Below are 22,222 nucleotides of genomic sequence, written 5' to 3'. Positions count from 1 at the left end.
TTTTTAGGAGCATTAGCAACTAAGGCCATATTGCTACGGGGATATGCAGTGGTCATTCCCTGACCTTTCCGCATCCTCCACATTTGGTGGTCACGGGCTCGAACCCCGGTCTAATCAAGAAGTGTGTGCTACGCACTGCTGCTCCTGCCCACCTGGCTACGGAGGCGCCACAGAGAATAAAGTGGCCTGGGTGATTTCACACAATTTCCAAATGTGAAGCCACCATTATTTCATTATAGTGGAGCTCACTCAGTGAAAACTAGGAAGTTTTGTTTGTAGCTTCGAAAATACGTAAGTGGAGTTACTGTATTTCATTCATTTTGATCCCTTATTGCACACTAAAATGTTGTCAAAAAGATTGCACTACGAAGCCACATTGAAAAGAAAAGTTATTGTGTATGCAAAAGAACGTGGAAATAGAGCTGCGAGTCGACATTTTGACATTAGTGAAGTAAATGTTCATCGTTGGAGAAATGATCGCAATTCCATATTTTTGTGCAAAGCAACAACCAAGTGCTTTACAGGGCCTAAAAAAGGAAGATTTCAACAGAAGCTGATTAACTTTCAGCGACAGGTGATGAAATTAAGGAAAAAAAAAACTATGAGTTTAGTCAAATTGGAAATGCTGATGAAACCCTGGTCTTCTTCAATATGCCTTGAAATTACACCATCAACGCTAAAGAAATCAAGATTATAAGCACGGGCTACGAAAAGCAGCATATCACTGCGATGCTGTGCATCACCGCTGATGGTCAAAAGTTGCTACCATATTTAATTTTAAATCTAAAAACCATACCGAAGAATGAAAATTTCCCCAAAGATGTTATTATGCATGCACAAAAAGATGGATGGATATTGGCAGAGCTTATGGAAGACTGGCTAAATGTTGTGTGGAATAGACGTCCTGGAAGTCTTCGTAACCCACCTAGCATGCTAGTACTTGATGCATTTCGTGGACATTTGTCCGAACAGGTCAAAAATAAAATCGTGCAAAAACGTGGTGACTTGGTTGTGATTCCTGGTGGCATGACTAGCCAACTGCAGCCACTCGACGTTTCAGTCAATAAACCATTTAAGGATTACTTGAGGAAGGAATATGAATCCTGGTTGTTGACTGACAACCTTCCGCTGACTCCTTCCGGAAAAATTAAGAAAGCGCTGGCATCAAAATTGGCAGAATGGGTATCAACAGCTTGGAAGCTAATCCTAGAAAGAATATTAGTGCAGCACTCATTTAAAAAATGTTGCATCACCAATGCTCTCGATGGGTCAGAAGAACATATATTATGGGATAATGAAGATAATGACAGCTCAGAAGAAGAATCAGACTTTGAATGTGAAGTAGACTCTAATATTGATTCAGATATCGATGGCTCAGAAGATTCAGAAGGAAGTGATGAATAACATACTTACTGATAAATACTATTGTTGTTAGTAAATTGAATTCTATTATAATAAAAATATTTGTTAGATATATTTTAGCATTTTATTTTATTTTTTCTTAGAATCAAAGCTTTTTTTCTGTTGGTGGTACTGAAATTAAGGCGCGTCTTAGAATCGAAGAAATACGGTACTTAAGATTGGGCAATGAAATTTTTATGACTTACAGCACCTCTTAACATCTGAGATCATTTTATATAAATAATAATAACTCTTTGCTGAAGCAGTTTGACGTGGTAATTTAAATAACTAATTGACTATTAAATGATTTATAAATCAAGTGTACAATATTTTGTATTTTCTATGAGTAACTAAAAAACTGCATGAAACTACTCTGAATTCCATCCCTTTTGTTTTTTCTATCTTCCTTGTCGCTATCCACGTGAGAAAGATAAAATTCCATATTCAATTATTTTCTATGATATTAGTATCAAATCAATGCTGCAATATTATGCACTTAAAATTATTTATGGATAGAAGTAGATATTTTCACATTTCCTCACAACAAATGAACTTTAATATATATTAATATTAATTAACTTATACACTATATAAGGTTAAATACCTGTGTATCTATCCTCAGACCACACTGACAAAATATGATTGAATGGTTCTGGAACAGTGGATGCCTATGAAGAAAATAAAGCCAAAAATTAGAATTTCAAAATTACGAAACACAGGAGAACCTTCTCATCTTCTCTTACCTTTTTATGGCCCAGGGTTTAAACTGCCTAATAAATGATTACAGAAGAACAAATTTCACCTATAACACATTGGTTAGATATTCCACTACTTTTAAACAAATGGCACTGATAAAGTTAGATGAGAGAAGAGCAGAAAGTCCTTGCTTTTCATAATACCTAAAAATCATTAAAAGTAAAAGGTCACAACTTACATATCCTCAATATTTTTTATAAATTCAGTAAAATCTTGTTAATACAAACTTGGTTTATACAAAGTACTCGTTTATATGAAGCACATACCATTCCCCTGCGAAAGGAATGTTGTTGTTATTTGGTTTTTAGGAGCATTAGCAACTAAGGCCATATTGCTCCGGTGCGGTGGTCATTCCCTGACTTTTCCGCATGCTCCGTATTTGGTGGTGACGGGCTCGAACCCCGGTCTAATCAAGAAGCGTGTGCTACCACTGCTGCTCCTTCCCACCTGGCTACGGAGGCGCGCGAAAGGAATGTAAATATATTCGTTTATTACAAAATTCGGTTAATATGTATTACAAAGTTCTTTTTCACTCAATGAGAAATAAATATTGTCATTTTGTATGTTTAATACAAATCTCGGCAGAGTGATCCGATTATTGCCCCAGCCACCTGTTTCCCTATTTCCCAAAAGATGGTACTGACTTGTTAGAAATTAGTTTTGTGTAAACAAAAGCAGTTTATGGTAGCTACAACGTCGAGTGCACTCTGAAAAACATCTTTCTGAAGGATGAGTTGTTAAATTAACAAAAGAATAAAAAGTTTTTCTAAGTTGTTTACATGCACTCCCTCACTCTCCACGGGAATAAGGTCAGTTGCAACTGTTACCCCAGTTCAAAGAGTCTTTTGCTATTGTATACAAAAATCTATTTTTTGTGCCATTTTATCTGAGCTGATGTCTTTTTTGGAACCTGTGTCTTTAAATTAATTTAAAATTTGTTTATATTAAATCTTATCTAGCAGTGTTATGGTGACAAAACACAGATGGGCAGAATTAAGCCTGGAAATTAAACTAAAAATTACACAAGAGGCTAATAGGATGGAAAGAAGCAAAATGGACATTGCAAAAGAATACAACATCCCTTTACCTACTTTATCTGCAATACTGAAAAACTGAAAAAGACTTGAAGCGAGTGATACTGGAGCAGTGATGAAAATCAGGAAACGAATTTGTGGTGCAAAACACGAGGAGCTTGAAACAAAACTTTTCGAGTGGTACCAACAAATGCATGCATCTAATTTGCCAATATCAGGTCCAATTTTGCAAGAAAAGGCAAATTATCTAGCTCAGCAACGTGGGATTAGTGACTTCAAATGCAGCAGTGGCTAGCTCCAAAGATTTAAAGACAGGAATAACTTGGTTTTGCGAAATTTTTGCAGTGAGTCTGGATTAGTTGACAAAAAAAGGCTACAGATTGGTTGTGTTCTGTACGGTCCATCCTTGAAAAATATGAAGCAAAGGATATTTTTAATCTTGACGAGCCAGGTTTATTTTATAATTTGCTGCCAAACAAAACATTTGCTGTTTGAGGAGAGTCTTGTCATGGTGAAAAATTAAGTAAATAAAGACTCACTGTTCTGTTATGCTGCAATTCAGATGGCAGTACAAAACTACACTCACTTGTGATTGGTAAGTTTTCCAAGCCAAAATGTTTTAAAGCAGTTAATACAACTTCCCTGTGATTATGAGGCCAACAGAAGTGCTTGGCTTATGATAAAAATTTTTCAGTCTTGGTTAACAAAATTAAACAGAATGGCTTCAGAAAAAAGAAACATTTTGATGATTCTAGATTGTTGTACAGCACATTCTGCAGAGACACTTAAGTTGACAAATATACGGCTGTTGTTTTTACACCAGAATACCACCAGTTTAATGCAACCACTGGGTCAAGGCATTATTTTTAACCTCAAGAGAGCATACAGAGCCCACCTGATAAGATACTGCAACATAGGAGGAGGGAACAATTTGCAGCCAAATTGGAATGTCTTTGATGCTATCCATAATCTTGTTATTGCTTGGGAAAGTATTATACATCAAGTGTAATAATAAACTGCTTCAGAAAGAGTGACTTTGGAGAGAGCACCATCGAAAAACATGTTCCAACAGACGAATGTGATAGCAACAGTGAGGAATGGAGGAATTTGAAGGAACATATGGATTTTGTTGGTGAATTTGAAGAGTTTGGATGATGACGTTCCTACCACTGCAATGCCAACACCAGATTATAATGCTGGGTAGAATTATAATCTTAATATAAAAGGAGACATACAAACCATTAACCTTTTAATAAATTAATCTAATTTAAAGAAAGAATCCAATGTTGTGTGCATAGTTTTTGTCCTATATGCATTTTTAACTACAGCACAGACGTTATCAAATGCAATAGTTGTTTTGTTATCAACGTTACTGCAGGCCAACACATTCTCTCAATGCATTTTGGGCATCTTTTTTAGATGGCAGTGTGCACACTTCTTCACTTTTGCTGGTAACAAAAACATCATCATTTTGTTTGGTACCCAGCAGCTCTTCTGGTGTTGCAGTGGTACGAACGTCATCATCCACCTTCACAAACTCTTCAAATTCGCCAACAAAATCCATATTTTCCTTCAAATTCCTCCATTCCTTACTGTTGCTATCACATTTGTCTGCTGGAACATGTTTTTCGATGATGCTCTCTCCAAAGTCACTCTTTCTGAAGCAGTTTATTATTACACTTGATGTAATACTTTCCCAAGCAATAACAAGATTATGGGTAGCATCCAAGACATTCCAATTTGGCTGCAAATTGTTCCCTCCTCCTATGTTGCAGTATTTTATCATGTGGGCTCTATATGCTCTCTTGAGGTTAAAAATAATGCCTTGACCCAGTGGTTGCATTAAACTGGTGGTATTCAGGTGTAAAAACAACAGCTGTATATTTGTCAACTTAAGCGTCTCTGCAGAATGTGCTGTACAACAGTCTAGAATCATCAAAATGTTCCTTTTTTCTGAAGCCATTCTTCTGTCCAATTTTGATAACCAAGACTGAAAAATTTTTACCATAAGTCAAGCACTTCTGTTGTCCTCATAATCACAGGGAAGTTGTATTAACTGCTTTAAAACTAGACTAAACTGTTGTACAGCACATTCTGCAGAGACACTTAAGTTGACAAAGTCTGGTGAATAAGGGGGTTGGGGGACGATTGTTATGTTGTTGAATGCCAAAAATTGTACCACAGTGATATGTGTGGGCTGGCATGTTGATGATGAAGGACCCAGTTCTTTGTGTGCCACTTCTCTGGATGTTTCCTCCTGACGGCTTTCCTTAACTGCCTCAGGACATTGCAGTAGAACTCTGCATTGATGGTCTGGCCAGGAGGGATGAATTCCTTATGGATAATCCCGTCAATGTCCAAAAAACAGATCAGCATGGACTGTCACATTGCTCCTCCTGTGCAGGCTTTCTTCAGTTGGAGCAAAGATGGGCTCTCCCAATGGAATGATTGTTACATTGGTTTCTGGGTCATACTCATATACCCAAATCTCATCAGTGATGTTGTTGTTGTTATTTGGTTTTTAGGAGCATTAGCAACCATGGCCATATTGCTCCAGGGATATGCGGTGGTCATTCCCTGACCATTTCGCATCCTCTGTATTTGGTGGTCACGGGCTCGAACCCCGGTCTAATCAAGAAGCATGTGCTACGCACTGCTGCTCCTGCCCAGCTGGCTACAGAGGCACCAACCACCAGTGATGACAGTAGAAAGGAAGTTTTGATCACTCCTTGAAGATTTCTACTAACTTCCATGCAATGCTGCTTTTGGTCTTCACTCAGTAACCATGGCACAAACTTGGCTGCAATCCTCATGTTAAACTCGTCTGACATGTGCCATATGATGGTTTTACAATGCCACAAATGTTGTGGCTGGTTCGCCTGCGGTTTTCCCAGATTGCTGCCTGAACTTTTGCGACATTTTCCAGGGGTGGTGCTCGATGACGGATGCCCAGAGCGATCGTCATCATCAACCAACATTTGACCATTTTTAAAACAGTTAAATCAGTAGCAGGTCTGCATCTGGCCTAAAGTATCAACAAAAACTTGTTTCAACTTCTTGTGGGTTTTTGCTGCTGTATTGTTAAGAAGGAAACAAAACTCGATGCAAACACTTTGCTCTCTCACATCAGCCATTGAAACAATCGCAAACTACGCGAAACACAGCACCAAAGAACTGCACATAAATATTCAATGACTATCCAGCCTGATGCCACATGGCACACTGATTCACAAAGCATGCATGCAGTGTTACCCAGTGACACAAGTCCATACTAGACATAGTTCCCGTGCGACATTCAAATTTCAGGAACATTTGGGTAGCTGTTGTTGTTGTTATTTGGTTTTTAGGAGCATTAGCAACTAAGGCCATATTGCTCCGGGATATGCGGTGGTCATTCCCTGAATGACCTTTCCGCATCCTCCGTATTTGGTGGTGACGGGCTCGAACCCCGGTCTAATCAAGAAGCGTGTGCTATGCACTGCTGCTCCTTCCCACCTGGCTACGGAGGCGCCTATTTGGGTAGCACATCGTATGTTAGTGGGTCCATAACAGACGAGATTGGGGATTGTGTAATCTGAAATATGCAAAACCAAAGTAACACACGAGTAATGAAATATGAGTGGATTTTGTAAATAAATTCAACAGTTTTATAAGCCGATATTCATTATATGTGCCACGAAAGAAGCAGTGGATGTAAATACTACTTCTACATCCTTATGGATATATATATATACTCAGGAATTTGTTTATTATTTATTTGGTATTTATAGAATTTTTTATTTGGGTATGCTAATTGTAAAATGGCATTAGACTATGTACTTTTCACATCTTAGATTTGTAGTTACATATGAGTATACATAGGTTTTGGCAACTTTATGTCAATATATTGGTTTATTTCTGAAATCATTCTCAGTCCAAAATGTCTTATGGCCATGGATTTTGATTCTCAGTTACAGAACTATGGGCATTTGAAATTCTAGCAACTTACAATATGTAAACTTTTAATTAAATTTTTTTTTTAAATTAAAGACTGCACTTTACATAATTAGCAAATGCACTTTGCTAATGCTTGGTATGGAAATGGCCTGACTTCAATTTGGTACATTCTAAATCAATTCAAAACTTTTGTATAACCTCATCAAGAACTTTCAGGTTATGTTTCATAAGATTTCACTGCATTGGAGAAGTATATATTTATTCATTATGAATAAATATTGCCAAATTGGGGAAGAGTCTTTACAAGTACTTTTTGTGGGTCTTAATTCACAGGACAGTGGCTATGTTGTCGAGCACAAATATGATCTTACAGATGGGGCAACATTATCTAAGCCCATTTGTTCTTTTTGTCAAAGGGATAAAAGGCATTAATGACCTTCATCCATGTATTAAAAAAAAAAAATGTTATATTTACTTATTCAGAACTGTTGGCAAATGAAATTTTTGTATTAATTTTTTTTTTCGTTTTTCTTAATTCATTTCAATGCAAAAAAATTACTTAATCCAGCAGTGGCAGTACAAACCTTATAACACAAATAGCGGCATGCGGCAACTGACAGGTACCTTTTTTTTTTTTTTCTAGAAAAGACTTTTGGGTGTTTTTCGATTATCAATGGATTATATATATCAATATTTTGGCTTTTCTTAAAAGATTGCAGTATTTATTGCATGGATATTTTTCATTTTTTAATCACTTGTTATTTTCAAAAAATCATAAAAAATATTAATTCCTTGGAAAATTAAAAAAAAAAAAAAAAAAACCATTATCAGTCAAAAAATATGGACTTGAATCTATTATTTTAAACAATTTTCCAGTTGAAAAGACCATTACTGCTAAGTGTGTATGAAATTTTAAACATGTGCATGCATATATATTTCTGCTTATTATATATATATATATATATATATACAAAAAAAATTCTAAAAAAATTTGTATTTAAATGATATGATACCTATCCCATTGAGTATTTCTAATGCTGCTTTATTGAGAGTAAGCGGCTTTATTATTAATTTTTTTTTAATATGAAAGCTCACCACATTTGGATATAGCTTGAAATCACTTTGATTACTGCCACCTGTTAAAACTGAAAATAGCCTTTTTTTATTTTTTAGTTATGAATACCTCATTTTTTCTCTATCCATGCAATTTCACTAGCAGTACTGTTGTTTTTTAATACTGTTGACTACAATGCTGTTGTTTTTTAATATATAAATGGATGAGAGTTTTTAATATACAGGGTGATTCTAAATTATTGTTGGGGTTTCTGTGGCCTATAATTTTCAAACTGGAAACAACAAAATAAAACTGCTTACAGAATATGAAAGTGTACATCAAAATGTTTTATTTGAAAATGCTGTACTCACCGCATTGATGTCTGGGAGATATTGATGGCATTACTTCAAAATGGCGACTGTTCAAGAGAAGCAATGTGCATATGTTGGTTTTTCGAAACAAAGTCTGTTATCACAACGCAACATCATTACAGAACTCGGCATGGAAAATATCCACCTTCAGATAATGCTATCTGACGGTGGTTAAAGCGATTTCAAGAGACTGGTAGTGTTCTGCACCAAAAAGGAGTGGGAAGACTGAGAACTTCGCAAGAAGATGTTGATCGAATCCACAAAGCATTTTCTCGAAGCCCACAAAAATCAACTAGATGAATGAGCTTCTTTGCAGTTAGGTGTACCACAAACAACTGTTTAGAGGGTTGTTCATAACTGCCTTCACCTCCATGCCTACAAACTGTAGATTGTGCAAGCTTTAAAGCCAAATGATAAACCCAGTCGTTTCCAATTTGCCCAAGACATTTTTTCAAATGTCGAAGCTGATGAGAATTACCTTCGGAGATGGAGATTTAGTGATGAAGCAACATTTTACATATCAGGGAGGGTAAATTGTCATAACTGCAGAATATGGGGATTAGAAAAACCCTCACACCATTTGAGAATTCCAAAGAGAGAGTCCAAAGGTCAATGTCTGGTGTGCTTTGTCATGTTTGGAAATTTTGGGGCCTTTTTTCTTTGTGGAAAAAACAGTGACAGTGGTGACCTACCTGGACATGCTACAGCTGCATCTGTTACCCCAGTTGGAAAATCATCAGCCAAATGTGGTGTCCCAGCAAGATGGTGCACCACCACATTGGGCTCTTATTGTCCGAGAATTTCTTGACATGCATTTTACAGAGTGCTGGGTTCCGTGGACTGATTCTGTGGCCTCTGCACTCACCTGATCTTACGCTTCTTGATTTCTTCCTGTGGGGATACGTGAAGGACATTGGGTTCAAGACCCCTGTGACCTCCCTCAATGAACTGAAACTCAGAATCGTTGCTGCGATTGAAACAGTAACACCGCAAATGCTGGAGAATACCTGGAGGGAAATTGAATATCGCTTGGACATCTTACATGCCACGAAAGGCACACACGTTGAAGATGTTTAGCATTCTGCAGTATTGATTGTATAGGTAATAAAACTTTGAGTTACACTTTCATATTCCGTAAGCAATTTTATTTTGTTGTTTCCGGTTAGAAAATTATAGGCCATGGGAACCCCGACAATAATTTAGAATCACCCTGTATAAATGGAGTGCATGAGTTTTCAAGTATTACTAAAGAAACATTGAATAAGCTTATTTATTGGGTTTTTGATAATGTTTAATTGAATAAATTTTTTATTCAGTTTCTGAGCTGAATTACATTTTTAAATAATGCACTCCAACTAGTGCATTATTTAAAACTGGATTCAGAACAAAAAAAGTCTGAATCGCAACTGTAAACATATGTCATTAACAGAAAAAAAGTGAAGAATCACTTTCCAGCACAAACAAAAATGTTTTAGCTAGCCAGAATGAGAAAGTTTTTATAAAGTTGTCATCACTCTGAAAAATCATAGAGATAAGAGTTTTCCTTCTAATAAAAGCAAACTTACACTTACAGAGTGGGTTTAAAGCATTTAAAGATTAAAAATGTTCAAAAAATTTGACCAATGTCTGGAATTTATTTATAGACTATGGAGCAAAGATCAAATTTAAGGATAAGATAGAAACTATCATCACATTTAAAGATTTAAAGTTTGAAATGACAGCCTTTTATAATATTGCTCTACTTGAAATAAACAGTGAAAATGCAAAATGCTTAAATGTTTAAAGCTATTTGTTCATTCCAGATGTTAGAAGTTTATTATCATAAGAAAATATTTTGTCAACGAAACTGAAGTTAACAATTTGAATTGTGTAAGTCCAAATTTTAAAGATGTTGAATTAACATGTTGAAGACAACTATATTAATGTGGTGCCCTTTTGTTAATTATGCTTTTGTCAGTTGTCATAACATGTTACTCTGAAACCTAGCATTTCAGACCTCTATAATAATATTTGATATAACATTTTTTATATTAAGTTTAACAGACAATCAGATAGATCCTAGTTACAGAGGAAGGTAATAAACCTACTTTATAAGACAATTATAAAATTGTGCTTTGAACAAATCCAAGTACAAGGACTGCACTTAAAAAAAGAGACAGCTTCGTGAAAGAGTCCAAAGATGAGAAACCTGCTTGGTGAGATCTGCAAAAAGGGCACTCATATGAGGAAAGGAACCAGACACCTTAGGGAAGACTCAATCAAGGTCTATAAAATTCCAAAAGGAGAGCATAAAATGAACAAAGGTGAAATTTTCACATGGGAAAGTATGGTAACAATTATATGAGGAAAGACTGAATATGTGGGCTACAGTGCTTGGAAACCAGGCACCTTAGAGGAGATTGTTTGTTATTTGGCTTTCAGGAGCATTAGCAACTAAGGCCATATTGCTCGGGGATATGCGGTGGTCATTCCCTGATCTTTCCACATCCTCCATATTTGGTGGTCACGGGCTCGAACCCTGGCCTAACCAAGAAGCGTGGGCTACGCATTGCTGCTCCTGCCCACCTGGCTACAGAGGCGCCCCTCAGAGGAGAACTGACGGAGGTCTATAAGGCTCTGAGAGGATATAGCAAAATGAAGGCAAACTTTTCACTGTTATAAATGATTCCTGAACTAGAGGCCATAAATTCAAATTACAGGGAAGGAGATGTAGACTGCATTGTAGGAAGTTTTCTTTTAGTCAGCACTGAAGTATAAGTTGTGGTGACATATGATGAAAACTTGCAGAACTCCATAGTTAGTGATACAGGTGTTCCAGACTACATAATAGCAGACATACAATTTACTCATTACTTATGAATTAACAGATGTGGTTGTTATAAAAAAAACATAAGGCAGAATTCTTCAAAGTACAGCCTTTGAAGAATTAGAAAGAGATAACTATGAAGAAGATAAATATCCAGTAGATTGGTGGAAAATTTACATTTTGGAAGCAAGCGTAGAAAAGATATGATTGTTTTTCAATGATGTTTTTTTTTACTTAATAGTAAAATAAAATCTTCTTAAAAAAAATCTTGAATAAAAATGAAAAAAACTTGAACAATCGAAAATCACAGATTTCCTAAAGAAAAACTTGTATTGACATGACAATTAGGAGATTTGATTTCAGTAAAGACAAACATTATCTTTTTTTTATTTTTTAAAGGTGCATTAGCATGTACATGCATAAAATGCCTGTTGTCTTCACCATGTCTGCCTGTCCATCTGCATGTAACAACACAACTCCCAGTGAACAGATTTTTAAGAAAATTTATATTTGGGCCTTTTAAAAACATTTGTTAAGTCATTCCAAATTTCATTAAAATCATACCAATATAAATCTGGCAATTATTATTACTTTATTTATATTTTTCCACCCTTACGTAATAATCTGATTTGGCTTTTGGAAAAATTTGTCAAAACATCCTAAATTTCATCAAAATCAGACCAATCAGTTCAACGGTTATTTATTTTTTTCTTTGTCCATCTTTACAATTATTTACGAATTATTACATGTAATAATTCACCTTCCAATGTATGGATTTTCATGACATTTTGTATTTCACTCTTCTAGAATAATCTGAAAATTTCATTAAAATTGGACCGATAAAAATCTGGCAATTATTTATTTTTTTTATACATATCACATAGGCTATTACATATACTGCATATTGTAGCTGTAGCATTGGATATTATGTTTCTTGCCATGTCCTGGCATTTAAAAAAGCATTCACCTTATAAAAGTATATCCCAATTTTTTGAAGTCTTCTCTTCATATTATCATCACATTAAAATTATATTCAGGATTTTTCTTTTAAAAGTGTGTAAATGCAAGTAAACATATTGAGTGAATGAATATACACATTCATTTGGATTTAGTATTTGAAACTATACTTCTCATACGACAACAAAACAATGTAAAAAATAAAAATATTTTTAAAATAACGCAGAAAGATATTTTTACTAGGTGAGAAAAAACATAAGAGCATACTTCTGACATAACGGACAAATGACTTCACTTTCCTCCAATAAATGTAATGCAGCCTCTATAGAAGCACCTTCCAAACTAGCTTGATATTCCTTTAGAATTTTTTGTTCTGGAAACAGAATTTTTTGTAAATTTTAGATAAAATCAGTCAATATTTTATCATTAAGAGGAAGGGGAAAGCATCTTTATAAAGGGCAGTATTAAAAGTAAAAATATAAAATCTTCCATTTTAAGAGAAGCACTTAAAATAATAAGCACATTTTTTTACAATAAACTGGATAACTACATAAATTTTATTTTAAGAAAGACAGGTCTACCCAAAATACAAATAAAACACTAGTCCCTAAACTTTCTGCTGCAAAGTCTTACAGAGTTTCAAAATGTTTTGGAAGTGTTAACCTTGCACCTATGCAGATATGCAATCACTGTTTTTAGTACACTTGATGCATAGAGAACTACATTCACCAATGGTGTGCATGCAATTCTCTATGTTTTGCTTCAGTGTAATTTGATACAGGTCTTTGGATATTTATTACTGAATTTATTTTGGCATCTCAAGAATGATTTGGCTGCAAGGTAATGTTTCAAAATAAACCCACATTTTCTCAGGAAAAACCCATATTGTGCACCACACTAGCACATAAGTTAGAAACTTGTTATCCCTGAAAGGAATGGTTTAGAAGGTGCAGACTGCAAACTTGACAACTATCATCTTAGCAGGCAGGGCCCTGATTGAGGTGTATGGGGGGGGGCATACATTCTCACTTATTTTTTGAAGTACATTGCTTCTTGTGAATCAGCAGTTTTCTTGAATATAAAAAAATGTCTGTTTATCCAAAACAGATGCATGTAGACTTATGGAACAAGTCAAAAATCTGATCCAAAAAAAAAAGCGAAAAAGACTTGTGGGTTAAATAAAGGAATGGAGTTATAGTTATGACAAAACAGACATGAAGTTGGCCATTCATTATAAACAAGCAACCATAAGACATGATGACATTCATCTCCCTACTTATTTATTGAACCAAGTATGGAGATGTATGTCATTATTCTTTTACATAAGATCAGCGGTTCTCAAACTTTATGTCAGTAGGTCAACACTGATGAAAATATGATGACAGAAATTGTAGGTGGGCCTTATATCGGGTTAATGCTGTGACATCACTACCATTCTTGCATGAAAGAATAGCCGGAAAGAGAAGGGTTTGCCGATGCATCTCGTTATAGCAACTGTGATAGTTGGGATTTTCACAGTACCTAAAGTCAGCTAATTATTTTCTGCAAACCAACCCCCATCTATATGTCCAGTTCCCTCCATTTTTCTCCATACTTGGAATCGGTCATCAAAAATTTTACCAGCAAATTCGGTTAGCAGGAAATATTTATGAAAGTCCTGCGCATTTCACATTAACTGGTTTCCACTGTAGTTAGTGCAAAAGTCTTCACATTTATACATAACATCATAAAAATGGCCATGAGTTGCATATAAAAAGCTCTTGAGCAGCAGATGGCCCACGGTCGGTACTTTAAGAACCCCTGTATAAGATGATAGTGAGAAACATCTAAAATACTGTATTCAGGTCTGAAGGTAAAAAAATAAATAAATAAAACTTCTAAAGAGAATTCAAAGGGATACTATTGGTTTGGGGGGGGGGGTACTAATTCTCTAAGAAAAGGTAGGAGAGACAGGAACTGAGAGAAAACAAATATAAAATCCTAGGAAGTAACAGAAGGCTGGATTTCATGAAGTTCACCTTTGGGCAGCATGTTGTAGATCATTGGAATAAATTATCTGACCAAGGCAGAGAGTTCTGTAAAGTTTAAGAAAGAACTGAATGGTCATTTTTTCAGTAATGGAAAAAGTATTTAAAATATTACAGATTACCTCATAGCTTCATAGGATGTCTTCTACACCATACTCTCCAAATAATATTGATTAAAACAGTTAAAAACAACTGAAATGCGTTCCTCACTCTATGCTCATGGATGGCCTGATACCGTTGGGATCACAGCTGAAGGCCCAATCTGACCCCCAGACATATCAAACCCCCCCACGAAACGCAGAGTGACTGAAGATACGTCAAATATACTATACTGTAAAAATAAACTTAAAAGATAAAATTCTGATAAAAACGTGGCGAAGAAATAAAACAAATTTATGCAAATTTCCTCCCATTAGCTTTTCGACTCTTGTCTTGATCACAGTTTGGAACAAACTGACGCGAGGTATGTGTATGCTACAATACTAATAGGAGATTAATTGTTATTGCGCATGTGTGCAAATGACCATGAATCAGAAATTACGTTTTTTTTTTTTTTTCTGTTAGTTGTTGACGCATTGGCTTCTGTGGCCATAATGCACCCTCCCAAAGTTTTTGCATTTTACTCTGATCCAAGCCCGAGGCAGGATTCGAACCCGCGACCTTCGGGTTGCCCGGCAGGCACTTTACCCACCTGGCTAGCCCGGTCAGCTGGAAATGAGGTACGGCCATCGAATGTTAATAGAATTACTATGTAACTTCATTTCCAGAGTTTCAGCAATTAAAAGTTTAGTGTAATTGTGCTGAATATTTAAAATCTTGGTTTTGTTAAACAGGAATGTGTGACCTTCATTTAGAGCATGGAAAGCTAATTCTGAAGCTGTGGCACATGACCCCTGGACCAACACAGCGTGCTGCTTTAGTCGCTGGTCCAAAGTACACCCGATCAATCCCACGTATGTGGAATCACACTTGCCACATGAAACACCATATACCAGGTCACATGTCTGTGTAGAAAAAAAAAAAAAAAAAAAAAACAGAACGATTTCTTAGTTTATATCGGCTGGAAAAAGTATACAACAGAGAAAGATTTTTTTTTTTGCTTTTAGCAGATGCAAAAAAAGTCCTCTTCCTTACATTGTTTGGCTATCCTAATACTGAGACTCATTTTCAAACTATAAACAAGGGCATGTGCATTCAAATTAACTAAAGATTCACTTACTTCTCAGATGAACATTTCCAAAGACCAGATCAAGTTCACATACTAGAAACAATAAATCATCCTTTTTTAATGGAAAGTACCAAGGGGAAATGCATAGCAGCTGGAACAGTTACTGTACTAAACAATGTATCAGTTCAAATGAATACAGTAAAAGCTTTGTTATTAGCATTAGTAGAGGCATTTGCTGCAAGAAAGCAAGCTTATGCAGCATCAGCCAAAAAAAAAAACAAAAAAAAACACTTCCACTTCACCCCTCTGTTCGTTCGAAATACCTGTCCAGCTGAGCCTTAAACTTATTTAGGCTATCAACTTCCACGACAAGGGATGGAAGTCTGTTCCACCAACCAACCACCCGCTGGCTAAAGGCAAATTTCCGCACGTCTATCCTACATCTGTCTTTCCTCAATTTGAATTTATGCCCTCTCAGGTGATTATTCTGAGCGAGAGGAAGAATCCCATCAGCATTGAACATGCTCAAATCATTCAAGGCTTTATACGTATACCTCTATCAGATCACCTCGCTGGTGCCTAGTCTCCAGACACTGTAATTTGCAAAACTTAAGCCTTTCTTCGTAAGAGCACCCCTTTGTTCCATTCATTAATCTTGTTGCCCTTCTCTGTACTCGTTCCAGCAGCTCTACATCCTTCTTGAAATGAGGCCTCCAGACCTGTATACAGTACTCTAGGTGTGGCCTGACCATTGCCTTATACAAGGGAATAATCACCTCCTTATCCCTGCTAGAAAAATTCCTATATATCATCGACAATACACCATGAGCTACTCTTGCAGCCCGTCTGCACTGCTCAGAAAACTTCATATCTGCCTGCACAACCACCCCCAGGTCCCTTTCATTCTCTACCACTGTCAGTGTAGTACCACAGAGTTGATACGTTGCTCTGGGGTTGCTGTTTCCCATGTGTAGTACTTTACATTTGTCAATGTTAAACTTCATTTGCCACCTCTCAGCCCATCTGCTCAACCTTTCCAGAACCTGTTGCAGCAGCATAGTGTCAGTAGTGTCCTTGACAACCCTGCCTACCTTTGTATCATCTGCAAACTTCGACATTAAGCTTGATATACTCTCATCAATATAATTTATGAATACAGAAAACAATAATGGACCCAACACTGAGCCCTGAGGGACTCCACTAATAACATTAGTCCACGACAAGCAGTGTCCATTGATTACAACTCTCTGTCTTCTCCCCCTCAGCCACCCCTTTATCCACAGCAGCAATTTGCCTCCAATGCCACACTGCTCCAATTTGTGCAGCAGTCTTCCATGTGCAACAGTATCAAAAGCCTTTCTAAGATCCATGTATATAATATCAAAGTTATTCCCTGCATCCAGTTCCTTTGTGACTGCATCATAGTATCCAATCAAATTGGTCAGGCAAGACTTCCCCTTAACAAAACCATGCTGTGTCCGAGCTATAGCTGAAGTCTTGTCTAAATGATCCTGCAGTGCTTCTTTAACTAGTGCCTCCATTAATTTTCCTGGAACAGAAGTTAAACTCACAGGTCTATAATTACTTGTATCAGCCTTTGATCCTCCTTTGTGAATTGGGGTGACATTTGCACATCTCCAGTCTGTGGGTACCTCCCCTGAGTCCAAGGAAGCTCTCATAATTATGGCTAAGGGTTTGCTTACTTCCTTTGCTGCCTCCTTTAATATAACTGGATAGATCCCATCCACCCCGGGTGCCTTTCTTGTGTTTATCTTCAACAATTTCTCCTCCACTTTACTCTCAGTTATTACAAGATTCTCCAGCTTACTGCTAGAGTTGAATACACCTCTGGCTTTCCCCTCACTAAATAACTCCTCATGTGTGAATGTCGATGCAAAATATTCATTTAGTTTGTTAGCTACCTGAGCAGGATCATCAACAGTTGACCCATCGATATCAAGTGGACCAATTTGATTCATCCCCTTCCTTCTAGAGTTTACATAAGTAAAGAACTCTTTGCTGTTTTTCTTTGCATCCCTTGCCAAAGATTTCTCGTAATCTGCCTTCGCCTGCCTAACCTCCTTTGTAACTTGGTTACGGCATTTAGACAACTGAAAAGCTCTAGTAAGTGCATATGTATGAGTGTGTGTGTGTATATATATATGTTGAATAGAATAACAAGAAAGTGGGAACAAGAAGGCAGAAAATTTTTTTTTCAGATACATAATACTTCCACACGTTGTTCTAGTCTACCCACATTTTATCTGTTTTTATTTCACTTTATCACCTTATTTCACATTTTTTACTCTGGACTTGTACATTATAGTACATAATAATGTACTATGTAATAATAATAGTTTATGACTACATTTGGTATGATGTCTCTATGCAATGTATTCTTTTTATTTATTTATTTATTTTTTAGTTTCTATTTATTTCTAGTTTTGACAAAATTAGAAATACTAATGCCAATGAGATACAAATATGAGACATTTGCATCTCATTGGCACATATTATTCAGTTTTGTTTTTTTTTTTGTTCTGCATACAGTTGTGTTGCCACCTTTTCTTCGCGTGTCTCTACAATGCAAGTTATTTTTTCCACAACTGCTTGCTTTTTACTATGTTTTCAAATCTCTTTACCTTTACTTGGATTAGACTAATAAGTTACATATTTCTAAAATATTCTGTTGTCAATTTCAGTTTTTAATTTGTAATCTTCACAGTGTCAATTGTAAAGTTCACAAGCCATTTTCAAAAAAAAAAAAAAAAAAAAAAAAAAAAAAAAAAAAACCCTTTTAATCCTTGTAAAAATTTTTTTTTATTTCATTCAAAAAATTTTATTTTCATTTTCATTTATATTGGTAACAATATTATATTTCAGTACAAGCCTATGGATTGTGGTTTACATAAGAAATGAAGACACCATTGCTATTTTGCTTGTGATCCTGGCCATTGACAGCTGAAGAGAGGCTGGTTTTGTTAGTTGCGAGGCAATATCCTTTATCGATTTTGTAATTAGTTAACTCTTATTATACATATTTATATATATATTTTTGTTACCTTCTATCACTCTGTCTCCCTCATTATTTTTTTATTTTTTTTTTTTTTACTTTATACATACACAGTGGATGGAAAAATTATTGAAACACTTAACATGAAAGTAGCAGTATGATGTATTTATGTTTATGAAGCAAATTTTTTTTTTTTGTTTTCTTGCAGGTAGTACTTTGAAAGAAAGATGATAAAAGGTGATTTTTATTTAGAGATGACATAAAAAGATACATGAAGAAAATGACCGACCTGTCTGAATTACAAAAGAGGTAAAATTGTTGGTGCATGTTTAACAGGCAAACCAGTAACTAAAACTGCTGATTTGCTTAATGTATGTAGAGCAATTGTATGCATTTACCAAGTATGAAAAAACAAAATCTGACAGGACGAAGTGTGGTAGAAAATCAAAGCTGACTGAAAGAGACTGCAGGACACTGAAAAGGATTGTAGCTGAAAACATAAAACTACCAACTCAAAAATAACTGTGGAACTTAATGTTAATCTCAGCAATCTGGTTCCCAGCAAACAGTTTACGTTTGGCCAGTTTCAAAGGAAGTGCATCATCCTGACTGTCTTGTGTCAACCGTCAAACATGGAGGAAGATAAACAATGGTTTGGGCAGCAGTATCTTGGTATTCTTCAGGTCCTATCATCACCCTGAACATCACTCAGATTACTGCCACTGATTACCTTAATATTCTGAGTGACTAGGTTCATCCCATGGTGCAAATACTGTTTCCCACAAACAATACCATGTTTCAAGATGATAATGCTCCAATACGCACAGCAAATTGAGAAAGGAGTTTGACAAGGAGACACAATATCTCCGAAGTTGTTTACTGCTGCCCTTGAGGAAGCTTTCAGAAGATTAGACTGGTCGCAGAAAGGAGTCAATGTGAATGGAGTGTACTTAAACCATTTACGATTTGCAGATGACATTGTGATCATAAGCCATGATCCCAAAGAATTTGAGGAAAATCTTATCTAATCAGTTATGCAGAGTTTGTAAGGATTTCGGACTAAAGATAAATATGCTAAAACAAAAATAATGATGAACAAGTATGCCACAGAAAGGGTTATAAGCATTGAAGGAGCAGTGATGAAAAGGTGGATTCATATACTTATCTGGGACAAGTCATTAGCTGTAAAAATGATAAATGGCTGGAAGTCAAGAGAAAAATAAATTTTGGATGGATAGCATTCAGGAAATATAGTCACGTACTGAGGAGCAATATCCCAATTTGTCCAAAATGTAAAATAATGAACTGACGTATACTCCCCACAATGACTTATGGAAGTGAAACTTGGGCACTCACCAAAAGAATGGAAGAGAAGCTGAAAACTACACAGTGAAGAATGGAATGAATTATATTAGGAATCAGACTGTTAGATAAAAAGAGAAACACATGGATTAGGCAACAAACTCAAGTAAAGGACATTTTTATCAAAACTAAAGAACTAAAATGGTCTTGGGCCGGACACATAGCTTGAAGACATGATGACAGACGGACTAAGAAAATAACAGAATGGTACCCAAGAGGAGCTAGAATAAAACCTGGAAGACAACGACGGAGATGGACAGATGAAATTCACAAGTTCATGGGTAGTAAATGGATATCCATTGCACAAAACAGAAGGAACTGGAAATTTGCTAGAGAGGCCTTCATCCTACAGTGGATTGAAAATGGCTGATGATCATGATGCCTCACAGCCAGATGTGTCCAATATTGGTTTGAGGGGCATGAAGCTGAGGCAAAGCACTTCCCATGGCCTGCACAGCCACCAGACCTAGACATGATTGAGCCACTGTTGACATATTTGGAGTGAGAAACTGATTTCCTTCACCTTCATCACTCAAGGAGCTTGAAACATTGCTCAATGAAGAATGGTACAATATTCCTCCTGAGACAGTTCAAGATTCCTTTGAATCTATTCCACACAAGCGGTTTTAAAAGCATGGGAGGTCCAACATCATATTAGAAAATACCTGAACTCTTATCACAGGTGTTTCCATTATTTTGTCCACCCTTCCCCCCTGTACATATATGCCTGTATAGGAGTAGTAGACTATAAAAGGCTAATGAAGAATAAAAACAATAAGGATTATGATTCATGGTTGTCATATTTCTTTTAACTTTCTGCACAGCAGGAATGTAATGATATATTTAAGCTTGAGATAAGTAACTAATGAAAGTATAGTAGTTACTCATCTCAAGCTTAAATTAAGTACTGGAAGTAGTACTCGTCCACAGTGATTCAGTGCATTATTCTCGATACAGCATTCAATAGACTATACTTATCTACTTACCACAGCTATTTGATATATGGCACATTACTAATATTTTCACCTTCCCAATATACAGGGTGTTCCAAAAATGATGGTCAATAATTTAAAGGTGAAAAGTACAAACTAAAATAAGCAAAAAAGTCCCACCGAACCGGGCCACAAATGAATTGTTTTTGAGATAATGCACATTTTCTGTTAAGATCCCCACTGACTATGGGAGCACTTTAGGAGGGTAGTCTGTACTGCTAAGACCTTGTACACGCTGGATATGGCAGGGGTACAGTAATTGGCGATGTAACACGCTCTTGCAGAGCAACCCTCCTTGTTGAAATTCCTGAATTTTGTCCTATTCTTTCTAACACCCTTTCCTCAACATCAGGTGTTATGTGTCTGGGCCTACCTGCTTGTATTCCATGTGTGAAGCACCCATGTTCTCTAAGGCGTTGATGTACCCTGATGAATGTGCACCTTTTTGGGCTGCCTTCAGTGGGGAAATGCTTCTCGGTACAAACTTCCAATCTCGAGTGCACTGCCGTTGGCTTTACCATACATGAAATGCATGTCTGCATATTCTTCGTTGCTGAAACCTCTTTCCATGTTGACTATCCTTTGACAAGTACTAGTATGCTTGCTATGTCTCAGAGCATTGAGAAAGGGGAAAGGGAGAGAATGAGCATAACCTAACCTAAACAAACAAGTCAGTGGTGGATCCCAACTTCTGTACAGTTCACCTTGTCAGAGGTGGATCCCAACTAGAAATTTGCAATATCTCAAAAACGATTCTCTAAGGCTTCCATCTATCTCAGCCTAATAAATATATTCTATATGAATTAAAAGTGAATATAACTAGCCAAGTTTGTTATCATTTGAAGAGAGAGAATATAAATCATCCAATAAAAATGAATTCATTTAAAAAAAGTGTAGTAAACTATGTCAGTTGAATTTTTATTACCTTCTTCTCTGAGTTCAGCTTGAATTTGTTCCATAAAACTAAGAACCTCATCTGTTTCATCTTCCAATGCCTGTAAAATTTGAAGAAAACTTTAGTAAATGTTTCATATAATGGGGAAAAGCTGTTTCAAAGATCTGGAAAAGAGATTACTTTTAAAAATATATATACTTTAAAAGCTTTAGCAGAAGCATACGATGCAAGAAAGCAAGCTTATGCAGCATCAGCCAAAAAAAAAAAAAAAACCCTCCATTCGTTCCAAATGCCTGTCCAGCTTAGTCTTAAATTTATTTAGGCTATCAACTTCCACAACAAAAGATGGAAGTCTGTTCCATGCATCAACTACTAGCTGGCTAAAGACAAATTTCCACACGTCTATTCTACAACTGTCTTTCCTCAATTTGAATCTGTGTCCCCTCAGGT

The 22,222-nt window shown here is 36.1% G+C and overlaps 1 protein-coding gene across 1 annotated transcript in view; it reads right to left on the bottom strand.

The window, feature by feature from the left end:
* The window catches only part of LOC150089058 (RPA-interacting protein A-like), a 61,735-nt gene that overhangs the window by 13,098 nt on the left and 26,415 nt on the right, over window positions 1-22,222 (bottom strand). Inside the window, exons 3-5 of the mRNA XM_090371033.1 lie at window positions 21,803-21,872; window positions 12,583-12,688; window positions 2,006-2,069 (exon numbers count right to left, since the gene is read on the bottom strand). Coding sequence (XP_090227159.1) covers window positions 2,006-2,069; window positions 12,583-12,688; window positions 21,803-21,872 — 240 coding nt within the window. The remainder of the gene's footprint in view (window positions 1-2,005; window positions 2,070-12,582; window positions 12,689-21,802; window positions 21,873-22,222) is intronic.

The sequence above is a fragment of the Mastigoproctus giganteus genome, chromosome 3 (genome assembly GCF_048544385.1).
Source record: "Mastigoproctus giganteus isolate SK-2022 chromosome 3, ASM4854438v1, whole genome shotgun sequence".
Taxonomy (NCBI): domain Eukaryota; kingdom Metazoa; phylum Arthropoda; class Arachnida; order Uropygi; family Thelyphonidae; genus Mastigoproctus; species Mastigoproctus giganteus.
Note: the sequence above shows the minus strand (reverse complement) of the source record. Positions and strands in the feature narration are given on the sequence as shown.